A 17,536-nucleotide genomic window follows, 5' to 3' on the forward strand; every position below is an offset into this window, starting at 1 on the left:
CCTTCCCGGCTTGCTGCCTGGGACTCCTCCTGTAATGAACAAGGGAGCCCACGTGGCAGGTTAGCCTGGTTTCCCCTCAGAAAGCAGAGATCCTGGAAGCACCCCGGGAGCAGGAGTCCTTGCAGGGAGTGACATGGGAGGGAAGAGCCAGGCAAAGGGGTATATGGATCTGGTCACCACTGTGGGACAGCACCTCAGAACTATCATCTGAGAGACCTTTTGAAAAAGTGTTTGCCCAGGCGTGTTAGCTCCTCACACTTCCAGAGCACAGGCCCCAGGTGCCAGGTGGGTCCCTGCAGGCATCCGCTGGCGTGAGTCAGTGGCACCGTCAGACCGTCAGGTGGCTCTGAGTGGGCAGCAGTAACTGGACTAGAAGGGCAGCTGAGAGGATGTGACACAGGTGTCCAGGACACGTGTCCAGTGAGGGCGAGTCCTCTTTTTCCTGCTGGCCACCCATGTTCTGCACGGTGGGAGTGGGTCTCAATGCCTGTCCCTTTCCTCAGGAGGCCAGCGTGGGTTTAGGGCTCCCTCACAGGTGTGGCCCCGGGAGAGGCCCATGTGCGTCTGGGAGAGCCACGCAGAACAGGACAGAGGCTGCTGCTGGGGGCAGAGCCAGGCATGCCACCCTCCTGGAAAAGCTCCCTTCAAGCTTCTGCTAAACCCAGTCCTCCACCCGTACCTGTGACGGGCGCCAGGAAGCCCGAGATAAGATCTGAAGTCATTGAGGAAAAACAGGCCTGGCCTTCACGCCGCCTTTTTCTGCAGGCGGCTCCTGTCAGCCCTGTCTGGACGGCAATCTTATCCAGCCATCGGCTGAGGCCAGCAGCGAGGCAGAGGCCCAGCCCTCCAGGGCCCAGCATCCCCAGTGCAGAGTAAGAAGCACACACACAGCACTTGAATTCGCTGTGCACTGGGCGGGCAGTGGGGGCTGCAGAGGGGGAAGACGTCCGGAGGGCCTGAGCAGGCTGCTGGCCGATGGGATGGAGAAGCAGTGAGGTGTAGGCGGATCTGGAGCTCTGCTGTGCTCACTTGGCCAAGTTACTTAACCTCTCTGAACCTCTGTTTCCTAAGCAGTATAATTATACTGATTTCATAGTATTGTCATGAGGATAAGTGGGCGAAGGCATATTAAGTGCTGAAAAGAATGCCTGGCACATGACCTGGGAGCAATACCCATCAGTTATTAGTAGAAGTCTCAGTGTTCATGCCCGTAGACCATGGCTGGGTGAATCCTTTGCCCACTGGCCGCCATTAAACCTGGAGATCGGACCAGTTGCCAGATGGGCCTTGAAGGTGCTATCGTAGTGTTTGGTGGGTGTGCTAAGCACCCCCAACAGCCCCGCACAGCTCCCCTGCAGCTGGCCTGGGGCCCAGGGGAGGCTGGGCTCCTTGCAGCAGCCAAAACCCAAACAACTGAGTCAAGAAACCAGTTGAAGAAGGTGTGTGCACCCCATCGCCAACACAGCCTCTAGGAAGCATGGGGGAGTCAGCGTTCATGAACTCGGCAGTGTTTCTGTAACCTAGTGGGCCATTCCTTGTCCTGCTTTGGGTCCATTAGTTAAAGCCTCAACAAACCCTTGATCGTTGGCCAATAGCTGTGTTCTTAAAAAGTTCTCAGTAACCCAAGGTTTTGAAATTCAAACGTTCTTTGAAACACACTAGGACCTTGTCTTTATTACCAAGTCACAGACTAGGCGCACACAGCCTTTCATGGCCTCGGAGCCTCATGCACACATTATTCAGGGTTGTGTGTGTGTGTGTCTGATGGCAGGGGTTTGACAGACAACCATTCTTCCAGTTCTGATGGGCAGACCATGTGCCAGCTGTGTCCTTGAGCTGCGTATGGTATGGTCTAGGTATGGACCAATATGGAGCATCACACAAGTTACTGTCAGTTAGGGAAGTTCCCTGCCTTCTCTAGCCTCAGTTTGCCTCTCCCTACAGGGGTATTACAGCATATGCTTCCCACTAACGGGGGCATTGTCTCCGCCTCCAGATTTGCCTCACCAAGCCTTGTTCTTTGTCTCCCGCAGCCCTGCCCCAGGCCCCTGGGCCGGAGGGATGGAGAACTCGTCCGCGGCGTCGGCCTCCTCTGAGGCTGGGAGCAGCCGCTCCCAGGAGATCGAGGAGCTGGAGCGCTTCATCGACAGCTACGTGCTCGAGTACCAGGTGCAGGGGCTGCTGACAGACAAGACGGAGGGTGACGGCGAGAGTGAGAAAACGCAGTCCCACATCTCCCAGGTGCGCGCTGCCCTGGGCGCAGGGGTGGGGCGGTGGGTGAGGGGGTGCGGCTGGGACCAGGGCAAACTCAGAGAGGGGGATAAGGGGACCCTGAATCCAGACAGCGTCTGGTTGCCTTGCCCTAGATTGCTGGTGTGGATGGTCCCAGCCACAGAGCATGGGATCCATGCAGGAAGCCCCTCTCAGACCCTCTAACCCACCTCTACTCTGTCCTGCCCCATTGGGCAAGTGTGCAATTCATACAACACAGATTTATTGACTACCTGCCGTGTGCCCTATTCCCCGTCCTCCGTATGTCCTAGAAAAGATCTGGGGATTGTGGTTTATCTAAAATGCACACAACGAGAAGGCTGTAACTTGTGAATCTTTTCTCTGATTTCAAATACAGGCCGTTGTTGGCAGCCACAGACGTGAGTCCCTCGGCAGTCCCCCAGGGCTCTGTGTGTTGCACCTAGTTGTTAGGCACAGGAGGCTTCTGACCAGTCTCAGGCCGGCCTCACTCCCTTCAGGCTCATCTGCGGCAGCCTGGTCTTGGGTGGAGTGCCGACTCAGATGAAAGACCATGGGCCGAGATTTGGAAGTCTCGAGTTCTGAGTAGAGTCTGAGCCATTGAGGGCAGCAACCCTTTCGCTTATACTTTTGCCTGTCACTGGAAATCCTCAGTAGGTGTTTGTTCAAGAGCTGGCTCCATGCTGCCTGTGTGACCTTGGACAAATCCCTCAATTTCTACAAGGCTTGGTTCTCCTGCCTGGCCAGCGGGGACCATCCTGCTGCCTCCGGGATGTTGGCAGGTCAGGGAAGCAGCGTGTTGTCTGCACAAGGAGATATGGGAGGGTCTCCTCTGCTCAGGGTCTGGCTCCCAGGTGTCCACCTCTTATACTTCTTGTCCCACCTTAAGCCTGGAGCTCCTCTGAGTGCCCTGCTTCCGAGAAAGGCTGGATGCAGCTGGCTGGGTGGGCAGAAGATTCAGACCCTCTGGCTTTTTAGAACACCAGAATGAACCTCTAGCTTTGCTGCAACTCTGGACCAGAAGTCAACCTGGGAAACTCCAAAACCATGGTGGTCCCATGCCTTATCCCCACTGTGGGATAAGAAGAGAAAATTGTCCCAGAGAGAGAATGGAAATATATATTTCCCTTAGTGACATTTCCCTTAGTGTCCTTGAAGTTCTGGAATCGCTGTTAGTATACTTTGTCCAGTGTACACTCTACAGTGTGTTTTGAGCACCTGCCCTATGGCTGGCATTGTCCTTGGACTGGGCATCTGAGAGAGAGAGAAAAACAGAAAAACGCTCTGTTCTCATGGAAGTTCTATGTAGTGATGGGTGATGATCGTTGGTGGAGAAAAATAAAGCAGGAAAATGGAATGGAGAGTGATGAGAGTCAGGAAGGGTTTGCAAATTTAAATAGCATGTCAGGGAAGGTGTCTCTGAGGAGGTGGAGGGGGCAGCTGGGCAGGTGTCTGGGGGAGGGGCATCCCAGACAGGGAACAGCAGGTGCAAAGGCTGCAGGTCACGGAAGAGGAGGCCCGAGGAGAGCCTGGTAGAGCCTTCAGGGCTCCTGGCCACCCTGACTAGAGAAGTAAAGGTCGAGTGGTGGGGGCGAAGGTCAAGGAGACATTGGATATGAAGAGGGTAACACAGGTCCTCTCTGTTTTACAGGGGTTTTGTTGTACAGGGGAGAGATGTGTTTGGGAAAGTGAGGTCAGAACAGGAGCACTTACATGTTGTCCATTGAAGGGAGTGGCCCAGGGCAGAGGGGGTGGTTGCTGGAGCCATGGCCTTGAATGAGAGAGAGGACTTGGCCTTTTCTGGGCACCCAGAGCTCACCCACAGTCACAGGAGGGAGTGGCCGGGCTCACAGCCCTGCCTTTGGAATGGCACCTGCTTGTGCAGCAGCGCTGTGGGTTTCCCCAGCGGCTTTCAGCCACCACGGTGCAGGTGTGGAGTTATGAGGGGAGTGTAACCAGGATGGAGGTGTCCCTGGGTGAGGACAGTGGAGGGGAGAAGAGAGGGGTAGAGGAAGGAGTGACGAGTGACGTTGCGTAACACTGAACCAGGCCAGGAGGGGCGTGGGGACCCGCGGTGGGTGGTGGACACTGAAGGGTGGTGGGTCAGTGACCTGGAGGGCCCAGGGAGTCAGAGTCCTGGCGCCAAAGGAGTGAGCTGGGAAGAGGGGTGTGTCCAGGAGAGGGATGTTTGACACCTACGGTGGAGGGAATGCAGTAACTGGAGATCACAGGGCTGGGTATGAGCACGGGGGTGCAGGGGAAGAGGGGGAAGAGGGGCGGTCGGGAGAGGGGCCCTGGAACTGAGAGGCAGGGCCCAGGAACCGGCTCCTGGAAAGCAAAACCACCAAGAAAGGAACAGCGCTGCCGGAGAGGGCGGCAGCGCTCCAGAGCGACGTCCTCCAGCAGCACGGGGAATAGTGGGTCTTGTTGATGACGTGTTCGTTTATTTGCATAAATCTCTTTCTTGATTTAAACTACCCTGGTGATTGTACAGTTAGCAATGTCATGACCTGGAGTAGCAGCGGGAGGGCCATCAGACGAGTTTAGAAAATTTCCGAGGGAAATGAGCCCCTCCAGGGTGCCTAGGGCAGGAAGGAGAGAAGCAATTCCTGCCACTCTCGTAAGCTTCCTGGTGCTGACTCCCCAGGAGCGGGCCCCCAGGGACAGGCGAGGGGGGCGGCCTGGCCTGTGTGCTGCCTGCCTCCTCCACCCCCTACTGTGTAGATCCTAGTGGCCTCCAGTCGGGCATCTTTCAAAGGTTCTTCAGGTAACATAGGCTCTCACAGGAGGAAGGTCCCAGGAAGCCATGCAGCTTCACCCCAGAGGAGTGCTTTGTGAATTTGTTTCCAGAGCAGCCACTGGGCGGGTCGTTTTGGAAGCAGGGGCCTGCCCAGCGCCTTTGACCCAAAGCTCTCAGCAGGGAGAGCGGGTCGAGAAGTGCCCTCAGTCTGGGCCCTACCCGCCCCTGCTCCTGGGATAGGCTGGGCCTGACCACGTTTCAATACCCACATCTGAGGGGTGCTTTTCAACAGATGTTGGTTGTGAGGCAGAGTATGGAAAACAGGGCCACTGGTAACGTCTGGATGCATTCCTGAAACTTCCTGCCTTTTCTGAAGTTCCCTGGAAGAATGCGAACACTTGGCAGGTCCGCCTGCATGCTGCCAGCCAAGGAGGGAGGCTTCGATCCTCATCCACCACCGCCTCCCTGTCCCACAGACACCCACAGGCAGACACTCACAGGCACAGCTGGGGTTCAGACTCTGGAGGAGGGCACAGCTGGGGACAAGTCTAAGCAAGGCCGGGGTTAGAAGTGTCTACGTAACACACTTCTACTGACACAGCCTTATGGGAAATCTTTCTGCTAAAGCACTTTTGATTGTTTTTATTTAATCTTATGACTATTTTAAATGGAAGCCAAAAACAAAGAACAAAAATAACCTCAGAGAGAGTCCCCGTCTGCCTGTCTGCAGTCTTTTAATGTTTCTGGAAGAGGAAAATTGTTAAGAATCTTGGAAAACTCGAGAAAGCTTGAGGGAGTGGAAAAGAATGTTGTTCTTCAGTTGGTGAGGTCATCTTTTTAGGATCTGAGGAATGACAGTTGACCCTCAGGAGGCTGTGTTCTCCCTACCCCTTTCCCAGCACTAACTAGAAAGATGGATAGATGGGAGAGAGGGAGGGGAGAAGGAAAGGCAGGGAAAGCTGGGGAGAAGAGGAGAGGGGAGGGGATGGGAAAAAGTGAGCTTTCACTTCTTTAGATGAGTGACCAAGAGAATGCATGCTTTAAGTTTCTCAACATTTTCAGAATACCATATTTTAATTCACACACCCCCACCCCCCGCAAGACACGATTCAGGGGTCACTGCCCTCCAATGGATTTCAAATCCCCAAAGGCATATCCTGGAAGTTATCCCCACTCTGTGCTTGGGAGCTGGGGATTTGTAGCTCCATCTTCAGAAGAAAAACCTGAGACACAGAAATGGGAACTGGCCAGACCGGTGATGGCTGATCTGGGCCCTTGGTGCTCGCCCCTTCCCCACCTACTTTAGGTTCCCTGCTGGCTACAGGCTGTTGGCGTGGTTAAGGTAGTTTCCCCACTATGGAGTGGGGATTAGGACCCCAAATCTCATTGACCCTTGAACTTTTATGCAAGAGATTTGGATGTTTTAAGTGGGGAAGTTTGACCCTTCAGATGTTAGCAGATGGTTGTGTGGATCATCACTAGGCTTTAAATCAGTATTTGCAACTCTGGCCGCACAGTGGAATTGCTCCGGGAGCTTGAACCGACCCCACCTTGGAATTCAATGGAATGGGGAGGGGCTGGGGCATCACATTCTTATCAGCCCCCATGTGACTCTGATATCCACTAAGGTGACCATCACAGCCACAGGTGGGGCATGTCTGCCTCCACTCTCTTGAAAGGATAGAATGTGGGGGCATTGTAAAGAGCAGATATATCTAATTTATAAAGAGTAGATAAAGCTAATGAAGGCATATTTTCCAATAAATTCTTGGTAACAGGTCCAATGAAGAGCCAGTGAGGGTGAAGATAACATCTGGTAGTCCTTTTTGATGCTGTCGAGCACTTAGAAGTCCTGGGTTTTGTTGCAAATGCAAAGGGACCTTTCAAAGGGAGAGGCAGCCCTGCAGATAGGTCAGCTGGGATGCAGATACTCAGATTGGCATGCTGTCTCTTTCTCACAATGGTTTTTCTTCTCTTTCTCTTCATTTCTTTCCCTATTCTGCCTTCCCTGTTCACTGTTCCCTCATCCCCCTTTTATCCCATCCCTTCATTCCCACCTGCTTGTGGATCTTTTTCCCTGGCCATCTTTGCTCAAAGGAGGAAGCGCTCAATGGTGGACCACCCATGAAAGGCTTAACAGAAGAAGTGAGTTTCAGGGCAGCTGTGGGTGGCTGAGCTTGGGGGGCTCGTTTTATTCTTCCCCTTATTTTAAAAAATACTTTAGCTTTCCTTCTACAAGAACCATAGGCATATGTTTTCACGGTACCCAAAGAACATTCCCTAAGAACAGGGACATTCCCTTACATGATCACAGTACAGAAAAGAAACATTGACACAATACTGTTCTTTATAAAAAGGAATTCTAGGTTCCTCAGAAAATTGAACATGGAATTACCATATGATCCAGCAATGCTACTTCTGGGTTTACCCCCAAAAGAATCGAAAGCAAAGACTTGAACAGATACTTGCACACCCATGTTCGTAGCACAACTATTCACAATAGCCAGGCAGTGGAAACAACCCAAATACCTACGAATGGACAGACAAAATTCCACTTGTGCCAAGGGGAAGAAACCAGACACAAAAGGGCAAACACTGTATGATCCCTCTTGTTTGGGGCCCTAAAATAGCCAAGTTCATAGAAAATGAAAGCAGAACGGAGGTAGCCAGGGGCTGGGCGAAGGGAGGAACGGGGAGTCACTGTTTGATGGGACAGAGTTTCAGGTGGGAAGGTGAGTGAGTTCTGGAGACGGATGAGGTGGTGGTTGCACAGCCACGTGCATGGGCTTCATGCCATGGAATCGCACATTTAAAAATGGTTAAAATGCTAAATTTTATGTTATGTATATTTTACCACACACAAAAAAAGTCTGATTCAGTGTCTAAGACCACAAATTACATTTAGTATGTGACCTTTTTTTGGCTTTTTGAAATAGTACCTATTTATGCCCTTTACTCATTCCGCCACTTTTCGGCTATGTAACTCAGCCACTTAACCATGCTGTGCCTCAAATTCCACATTTGCAAAGTGGGGATAATAAGTGTGCCTCAGTATCTCAGGAATAAACGTTAATGTATCTAACAGGTTTAGAACCCTGCATAGACTTAAATGAAATCTTTGTATCTTCTGGCAATTAATACTTTGTTATACATTGCTATACACTCTGCCAGTAGCCTCTCACTTGTCTTTAAATTTGTTCATGACTTCCTTTGTCCCAATGAAGTTTTAGACTTTGATGTAGTTTCAAACGTGTATCTTGGATTTTAGTCCGTTTGGAATGTGGTGTCTGTGGATAACGTGAGGCAGACATCCGGGGGCGTTTTGTCCTCACCTGCTAGCTGGCTGTTTCACTCCTGTGCGTTTCCCGATGATCTGTCCTTTCCCTGGATTGGAAACACTCTCGTCATCATAGACTAAGTTCCCATTTGTACATCTGTTTGCTTCTGGAAGCAGCTTCAGCAGCCTTTCTCTTTGTCCATCCCTGTGCGGGTTCAACGTGCTAGTCTGGTTCTGGCCACTAACACACTTCGATGTCTGGGAGGACCTGGAGGCCATGGGAAGGTGCAGTGGTTTGTGGTCAGCGCTCCAGCCTCCCCGACCTCTCCCACTCCGGGCTTTTCTCCCCTCCCCCATGCTCCTCCTGCTCCTCCACCAAGTCTGCTCCTAACACTGTCCATCCTCGATGCAAATGCCAGATAGTAGATGTGAATTCTTTTGTGTGTGTGTGTGAACTATTTTAAAGGTACCAATGAGAACAGAGAACAATAGAATGAACATCTACCTTGAGTACAGGATAAACACCTGTACTCCGTTTATGGACTCTTAACTCTGTGCCATCTTTGTTTCGGCTTTTTAAATAAAGAACTAAATTATAACAGCCATGGTGGAGGCCCAAAGCCATGTGAATTTCATGTTCATAGTTCCCATATATAAAAATTAAAATGCCCCACTTTTCCTGCTTATTTCTGTTCCATGACCTTTTTCAGGGGACCATTGCATTTGCCACCGCCTGCCACACCCACCCCAGGGCTTGTGCCCAGCTGTAAACCCGTTTACCTTGAGGGAGAAATGTACTATATGTAGAAATCGGGCTTGGGCGGGGGGGCATGGTGGAGGGAAGTTCCCGGTGGTGGGGGCGGGGTGGCTTCTCTCTATCCTGGAATCATCTCACACAGCTAAGGACCCGTTCAGGAAGGTCTGTGTGGAGATATTTCTAGGCGGTGGGCTCAGGGTCAGGAGGTGGTAGCCACGGCCTCAGAAGACGATGACAGCTCTGGAGTAGCGCCCCAGCAGAGGCGGGGGTGAGCTTGGGAACAGGGAAGTCAGAGCGCCCCAGGGGCTGGCTTGGGAAGAACCACTCCTCGGCAGAGGTGATCCAGGCAGCTGCAGAGGAGGAGGTGTCCCTGGGGCTGCTGCTTGGCGGGCGGGCGGGCGGGAGGTGGGAGGTCACGCAGGCCCAGTGGGTACGGCTGCTGGGATAAGTGCAGTGCCTCACACTGAATCCCTCCCCGGGGGTAGGGTGGGGATCAGGAAAGCTGCACACAACTGGACTGCATTCCCTTCTCCAACAACTTGCTCTGGGGCCACGCCTGTCCCCAGCCTGGCTGGGTCTCTGGGGCGGGTTTCTGCGGACCTGACCGGCTTGCTTTCCTTCCTTGGTGCCCATCAGCCCCTCGCTCCCTGCTGGTCTGTGCCATGCCCTCAGGTCCCCCTCTCCACCTCTGCCTGCCCTACGGGTGGACCCCCGGGCGGTGGATTCTAACCTCCTGCTCCGCTTCCCCCAGGCCAACACAGCCTCCCTGACCAGGTGGCCCGTCTCTCCTGACCCTGTCTACCCCAGCCCTGTCTACCCCGGCAGCGTCTGTGACGCCTTAGCCAGAAAGCCATGCTTGCCCTGATCTGCTCCAGAACTGGCTGGCAATCCACCCCGGGCTTGCTCATCTTCAGGGCTCCCGGCTTGCCCATCTTCCTTCCCTGGGCCTCGCAGGTCCCCCACTGAATGCACTTGGGAGATGGCCTCTGGTTGGTGGATGAGGTTAAGGGTGAATTTGACAAAACAGAGTGGTCTCATCAGACCTTGGATCTGCTCTTGGAAAGCCTAGCCAAAGGGGCGAGGTTGCCTGAGGCTAAGTGTGAAGCCTTGGCCTCCTCGGCACACGTTTGTCCGGAGGAGCCATCCTGGTCCCCAGCCCCAACCTGCCAGGGGCCATGCTGACCCCAAGAGAAGGCATGCCACGCTCGAGTCACTGGTCTGTGGGGTGTCGCATCAGCACTGTGCAGCTGGGGCTGGAGTGTTTGGGACGCTTGGAGGAAGGAAGCCTTTCTCTGCAAGGCCGTCTTAGGATGGGATGACGTTATTTAGTCCTCAGTGGCCAGTAGTCACCGTAGGCCTTGCTTGTTCCCAACCCTGTCAGCCAGGACCCAAGCAGGAAGGGAGACGCCACTCAAGTATACTTAACAGAGGGAGTGCTTTACAGTAGTTTAAACATTTCTAGATCGATAGACAGACAGACAGATATTGAATGCATGTACAGGGTGGGGCAAAGAAGGTTTACAGTTGTGAGTGCATGAAAGTTTATTCTTATTATTTATTAATTATTATATTATTTTCCGTATGAACAACTGTTCATCTACTTCTGCCCCACCCTGTATGTATATAACATGTATATGTATATAAACACATACACATATGTGTTACTTTTTGAGTTGAAATTATTTTAGGTTTTATAGCAAAGGTGCAAAAATAGTACAAGGTGTTCACGTGACCCTGTTTGTCATCCGGCTTCCCCTGATATGAGCATCTTACTTAACCACAGTGCAATGATCAGAACTAAGAAATTAACATTGGTCCAATGGGACTTCATTTGGGATTTTAGCAGTTGTTCTACTAATGTTTTTTTTTAAATTCTAAGATCCAAATTTGCACTTAGTTTTCATGTCTCCTCATTTTGCTCCAGTCTGTGAAAGCTTTCATGGTCTTTTCTTATCTTCCACAACCTTGACACTTTTGAGCACTGGTCACCTATTTTGTAAAAAGTTCCTCAATTTGCTTAGCCTGATGTTCTGTCTTGATTACACTGAGATTGGGTATTTTTGGCAAGAACACCTCAGAAGGAGTGTGCCCTTCTCCGTGCATCATTTTGGGGAGTTCATGATGTTGATATATTTTATTACAGGCAATGTTACCCTTGGTAACTTAGTCAAGGTGGTGTCTGATGGATGTCTCATTTTTCCTTTCCCCCTTATAATGAATAAATACAATATCATCAGGAGATGCTATGAGATGGCAAATATCCAGAGGGAATTTAATCCAGGGAGTTAGTCACAGATGATAAAAAAGCTGAGAAGCTAAAAGACCCAGAGACGAGCAACTGCAGGAAGCCATGACCACCCCGGGCCTGAGGCACAGGCAGGCGGCGGTGCTGCCAGAGCAGGGCCGGGGTCCTGCACAGTCAGCTGCCAGGTGAGAGCTGGGCCGTGAAGGAGGCCCGGTCCCTGCTGCCAAAGCCACCTGAGGCGGGGCGGGGTGGGGAGGGCTGGGGAAGCGCCTTGGCTTCTCCCTTCTTCCTGCCTCCCATTGGCAGAGCCCAGCTGACACAGGAGCCTAGGAGTGACTGTTGGCGGGGCCAGCCCCTGGGCAGTGCAGAGCAGGGGTGGGCGAGAAAGGTATGTGCGGGCCAGCGGCCCCCAGGACTGCTGTGCCGCCCGCCTCTGCCGTCGCCCTCAAGCTGTGCTGTCCAGTAGGGTAGCCACTAGCGGGAACTTGAAACGTGGCTGGTCCAAATGGGCATGTGCTCTATGTGAATTTCAAACACTTATTATGGAAAGAAGAGCGTAAAATATCTCAGTAATAAATTTTATGTTAATTATTTTAAATATATTGAGATAAACAAAATATATTATTGAATTTAATCTGACCTTTTAAAAATGTGACTACTAGATCATTTAAAATTACACTTGTGGCTCCTATTGGTGGCCCTCATTCTATGTCCATTGGACAGTGCTCTAGAGTAATATACTTGTTCTGGCCTGCGTCATCAGCATTGTAATGAAGTGGCCTTCCTATACGAAGGCCATGCCCTTGGCCCACAGTCAGGAGGGTGTGTCCAGCCGAGGTTTTGCAAAACCAGGCCTTGAGCCATCCACACTCACCCCCAGTTTTGACCAGATGTGTCAGGCAGAGAGAGATTGGGCTTTTCTGCATTTCCTGTATCACAGGGTGTAGATCAAGGTCAATGTTCAACAACCTTAGACTGCAAGGCTGGCTAACATTTAACACAATAATAAAAACACCACCATAGCTCTAGATAGCACCATCTACAGGAACGGCCCTAGTGTTACTACTTCATATCTCTCCAGTGTTTTTATGGTTTATGAAAGTCCTCATCCCAACCTTGCAGTCGCCCATCCCAGCTGTCCCCATTGTATAGATGACGAAACGGGGCCTGGGAGATCACAAGGATATCAGTGGCTCTGAAACTTGTGGTGTATCCCTTGGGAGCTTGTCAAAATGCGGGTGCTCAGGTCCTGCCTTTATGGAGCCTGATTCAGTGGGTGGAGAGTGGGGTCCAGGGACCTCAGTGTGGCAGGCTTTGGGGACTGTCATGCAGGTGGCCCTCAGGCTTCTACACTGTCAGGCCTGAGGGGTGGGTCTGGGCTCTGACGACCAGCCTGGGGCTCCTCCCCAATGCCAGGCCTTCCTGTCAGTCCGCAGGCCCGTCGTCTTTTGGAGCTGGGCGTACGGGAAGATCTGCCCACGCATGCTTCCCCGCCAGGTGTGGCCTTGACATTGTCGAGAACTAGAAGCCTGGTCAGGTGTTCCAACATGATGCCCATTGTTCAGAAGTCACAGTGACACTGCGTTGTACCTAGTTGACTTCCGAGTGCAGCTGGATCTCCGTCACTTCGGTGGGCTTAGGTAAAGGGAAATGAGCTTGCTTTCCCCGAGCAGACACCGAAGGGCCACCTCCATGTGGAATTTGGAGATGCTCCCATGGACCTGCTGGTAGGGAAGAATTTGCTATGGAAGTGGCCGAGCAGGATTTTAGACAGTCCCTGCTGCAGGAGGACAAAGCCGTGATGAGGGCCCTGGGCTGAGTGGGGGCGAGCCTGCATGTCCTGCCGCCACTGACCTCTTCTTTCTCCCCCGCAGTGGACAGCGGACTGCAGCGAGCGGCTGGACGGCAGCTGCTCCTTCCCCCGAGGGCGAGCGCCGCCCCAGCAGGTAGGGAAGCGACTCTGTGCTCCGCCGGGGGGTGTCTCGTCACAGGTCTTATGTGTCTGGGTTTCTGGGCTGGCCCAGGGTGGTCATCCTAGTGACCCTCCAGGTCCCCTGGATGCCCCCTGGTTGTCGCTGTTCTTTCTGATACCTCATCCCTGCCTGCAGGGGGCCAGCGGAATAAGAGGCCAAAAGGCATGACTCTCCTGAGAAGTGGCAATGTGGAGAGAGCAGGAACTGGGAGGGTGGGGGGTGGGTACAGTCTCTCTGGAAAGTTCTCCCTGAATACCCAGCCCACAATGAAGCACTTATTCCCAAGAACATGTAGATTCATAGGATTTCTTTTTAGTAGTAGTGTTATTTATATGACAAACACCTGCAAACAACCAAATGTCCACTGAGAGGAGAGTGGATCAGTGGTATGTGCTATATCCCCACAGTGGACTATTGTTCAGCAGTAAAATGAATGAACTGGAGGTTCACATGTCAGTGTTGATGACGAGTCCCACAAACAGTGGGACTCCTAGGGCTTTGCTGCTACTAGGGCACTTTGGAGATTCTGCTCTAGGTGTGCAGAGGACCCGGGGATGCGTTGCCAGAGACCTGCCCATCTCCCTCGGCCAGCCAATCTCCCTCGACCAGCCAATCTCCCTTGGCCAGCCAGCTGTCCTGGGACCAGGGCACCCCCATGTGAGGGGTGTGGCCAGTTGGGAAGAAGGCAGCGGCCTTCCAGAGTCGTCCCTGGTGACTCGTAAGCTAAAAAAGCCATTTATCCCCACCCCCCGGCCGGGCCTCACGCTGCATCTCTCCAGGGGGTTAAGGGAGCCTTAATGGGCTCCTCAGTAACTTGCTCCTGACTTGGGAGAGCCAACTGGGGTCAGAGGGAAGGCTGCTTGGCCTGAGTCTTGGCGTGGCCACACCCGCGGTGCTGTGTGAAGCTGCTCAGAGCCAGCAGAGCTCAGCAGGCCACAGAGCTGCGGGTGTTTGCAAGAGGGATTTCCTGTTGATCCCTTAGCCAGGCAGGCTATGGAGGCCTGGTGCTAAGCTCTAGAGCAGCGGTCCCCGACCTTTTTGGTACCAGGGACCAGTTTCTTGGAAGACAATTTTTCCATGAACCGTGGGTGGGGAGGTGGACAGGAGACAGAGCTCAGGACATAATGCAAACAAAACTTTGCCCGCTCATCGGCTGCTCATAGGGCAGATTCTCAATAGGCCACCTACTGCTACTGACCAGTGCTGGTCTGTGTCCCAGGGTTTGGGGACCCCTGCTCTTGAGGACCTGAGGCGTGGCCCATGCCTTCGGGGGCCCTACTAGTTACAAGGACAGAACTAAGTGTAAAAGAATGCCCAGTGCAGGGCAGGACATGCACATTTCCAAACGTGAGGTAGGTGGCCCCAACCTCAGGTGTCCCAGAGTTTAGGAGCCTGGCCAGGCCTGAGCAGAGGAGGCGGGACTGAATCACACCTCCTAGATGGAAGCCCACGGTGGGGACCTGTGTGCTGAACCCCGCACTGCATGGAGAGGCAGGAGCTGGATTGAAATGAGGTCTCCTGAGGTCAGGAGAGCTTTGGCTCAGTGATGAAAGGTCTGATATTTAGACATCAGTGACTCAGTTAGGGTACAAACAACAGAGTGATGTAAATCAGACAGAAGTTCCTTTCTGTCTCAGTACAACCTGGGTGGGTACCCAGCATTGGCATGGCAGCTCCATGGTGATGGGACAAGTTCCTTCCTTTTCATTCTCTGCTATCCAGGGTGTTGCCTTTGTCCCCGTGGTCCACGATGGCTCATATTCCAGTGCGAGCATCACCTTGGGCCTCTGGCGGGGGAATCCAAGCTGGTCAGGATTTCTTAAGAGGCTGCTTCACAAGGAAAGCCCCATGTACCTGGCCGGTGGCAGCCGCCACTGCCCACACTGCCATGGGGTGGCTCCCTGATGGAGGGAGAAGCAGGGAGCTGCCCCTGAAGAGTGCCTTTGCTGGGTGCAGCTCCGATGGGATGCTGCTGGCCCACCCATTCTTCTGGGCTCCCGTCTACCTCATCCACCTGATGGAGGAGTGCCGGACCAGTTCTTAGGGACAGCTACCAGCCCCATCAGCACACCCATTGCCCTTGTCCCTGCTCCCTCTTATCCAGGCAGACCTTCTCCCTAATTCATGGAGGGATCACACTGTTCCATGTACATGTGCCTCGGCCCTCGGCCAGCTGGTCAACCTAAAGATGGGCACTAAGGCTGGCTCTGCTTCTCTGACTGCCCCTCATCCAGGGCCTTGCACACAGTAGGTGCTCATAATCATGCTTCAGTTGGCCCAGATCCAGTCCATGCGGCCAGTCCCGAGTGGGCCCTATGCCTCTGGCCACACCCACTTTGCTGAGCTTGCTGGGGTCATTGGGATGATTGGGCAGCTTTCCTTCCCACATTTACCCGTGGGGAAGAATTAGCTTCAGGGAGAAACAGGAGAAGTTGAGAGACTGGGGTGGCTGGCTACTCGGGCACTCCCCTTCACTGTTCTACCTTGGCCACACGTGCCATGGAAAGGTGGTGGCCAGAGGACGCTGAGGTGCTGCATTCTGCCCAGACAGCTCTGTGTAGCAGGTCACAGACCATGGAGGGCCCAGGTGCAGGCCCCACCTGGGGATTAATCATGCACTGGGCTTATTGTCTTAATTCAACTAATGTAAAAACAAAACAAAACAAAAAGCCCTTGCCTCTTCTGAAGCATTTTTGAGGCACAAAGTGGGAGCAACCTCAAGTAAGCCAGGCCCCATGAGATGGGAGGAAGGAGACTCAAAGAGTCCAGAATAAAACATGGGCCACACGTAGTCCCGAGGAGGCCTGTCCAACCGCCAGTGATCGGGATTCGGCAGTATTGAGGACTCTTTGGCATCCTCTTTCCAAAAGAGCTTGTCCATCACCTGATCATTTAGTTAGGAGATTGAAATACGGTCTTCACCTCTTCACCGTGTTGGGGGAGATGTGTGCAGATGGTTTAGAAGAAGGCACCTGAAATGAGAGAGTGCAACTCACTGCAGCTAGGAAACATTTCGAGGTCCCAGCAGGGGGGTTACATTCAGGGAAGAAAGCGGAAGGCATGTGAAGGTTGCTTGGGATCAGGAGCAGGCAGCTCTTCTCCATCTGCATGGAAGAGCTAAGAAAAGGAGATTAATGTGCACAGCAGCAGTAGGACCTATGATGAGACCTTGAGAAGGATATCCTGATGGAAGGGCTTGGCTGACAGTATTGGGTGTTGAGCAAGGTGATGAAACCTTGCTGGGAACCTAATGAGCACACGTCCTTATCAGGCAGGTTTGTGCAAAGCCCTAGAAAGGTTGGGGCGTGTCAGAAACGGTGTCTCTGGATCCTGGCCAACAGCCTGTGATCCCACACTTCCTGGAACATGAGGGAAGGGCATGCCCATGTTCCATCACGATGCCTGGTAGCAAAGTGAAACATCAGGAGAATGTGAAAGAGCGTGTCCCCAAGATCAAGAGAGCCAGATGTTGACCCAGGTGTGGCACGTCTTCCAGTGCCTCTGCTGCAGAAAGAGGCCTTGGGCTACACAGACTTCTCTGAGCCTCTGGAATTTCTTCTGTTATTTATATTCTGTGTCTCCATGAAATAACCAGCTGGATCCAAATAGCTGCTAAAAGCGGCAGGAGGTCTAGATTGTCCGTATTTCTCTACTATTCCCCCACACGCTCTGATTCCTATGCCAGCCTGCAGGCTAGGTACATCCTAGGTGCCAACATTGACTCTGACCTAGGAGGTGACAGGTGGTCAGCAGAGAGGAACCTCAAATACACTGCTTGCCTCCGGCCCACAGGAAAGGGTAGGAGGGCTTTTCTGCCAGCCATCCTGCTGCCCGCCAGTAACTATACTATTGGTTCACTGTTGACTTAAAGACTCACTAGTACAAATGGTATCTTGGTAAAAGTGCCTAGTTTTTTAATCAGCTTCTGTGGATATTTAAGTATCATGTGTATATATGTTCATGGCATTGCTCTCGGTTCAGTCAGTATTTGTTGAGCACCTGCTGTGAGCTTGGCAGACTCATGAGCTGGAGTCCTTGGCTCACTAGCCATTTGCTGAGTACAGGCTAGTAAACATGAAATAGGCTAAAGGCGCACATGTCAAGTTTCCCCGAGAGACGTCCTGACCACAGGTATTGCGGCCAGTCCAACAAGTAGTCCCGTTGGTCTCTGCAGATAGGGTGATGTCTTCCAGAACATGAGAACTTGATCTGTACCTTCAGGAATGGGTGCGATGTTTGACCAGATGGAAGGAAAAGACGAGAAGATAAAGAGGGAAGAAATGGTGTTAGCAAA

At 52.5% G+C, this 17,536-nt stretch overlaps 1 protein-coding gene across 5 annotated transcripts in view; it reads left to right on the forward strand.

The window, feature by feature from the left end:
• Positions 1 to 17,536, forward strand: part of CTIF (cap binding complex dependent translation initiation factor) — a 251,769-nt gene that overhangs the window by 62,035 nt on the left and 172,198 nt on the right. For all 5 annotated transcript variants that reach the window (XM_054583614.1, XM_054583615.1, XM_054583611.1 and 2 more), the window contains exons 2-3: positions 2,034 to 2,241; positions 13,144 to 13,215. In XM_054583614.1, the coding sequence (XP_054439589.1) occupies positions 2,062 to 2,241; positions 13,144 to 13,215 (252 nt within the window). In that variant the 5' untranslated portion in view covers positions 2,034 to 2,061. The remainder of the gene's footprint in view (positions 1 to 2,033; positions 2,242 to 13,143; positions 13,216 to 17,536) is intronic.

Source organism: Pteronotus mesoamericanus, unplaced genomic scaffold (genome assembly GCF_021234165.1).
Source record: "Pteronotus mesoamericanus isolate MK-2021 breed Mesoamerican mustached bat unplaced genomic scaffold, CSHL_Meso_final contig_74, whole genome shotgun sequence".
NCBI classification, from domain to species: domain Eukaryota; kingdom Metazoa; phylum Chordata; class Mammalia; order Chiroptera; family Mormoopidae; genus Pteronotus; species Pteronotus mesoamericanus.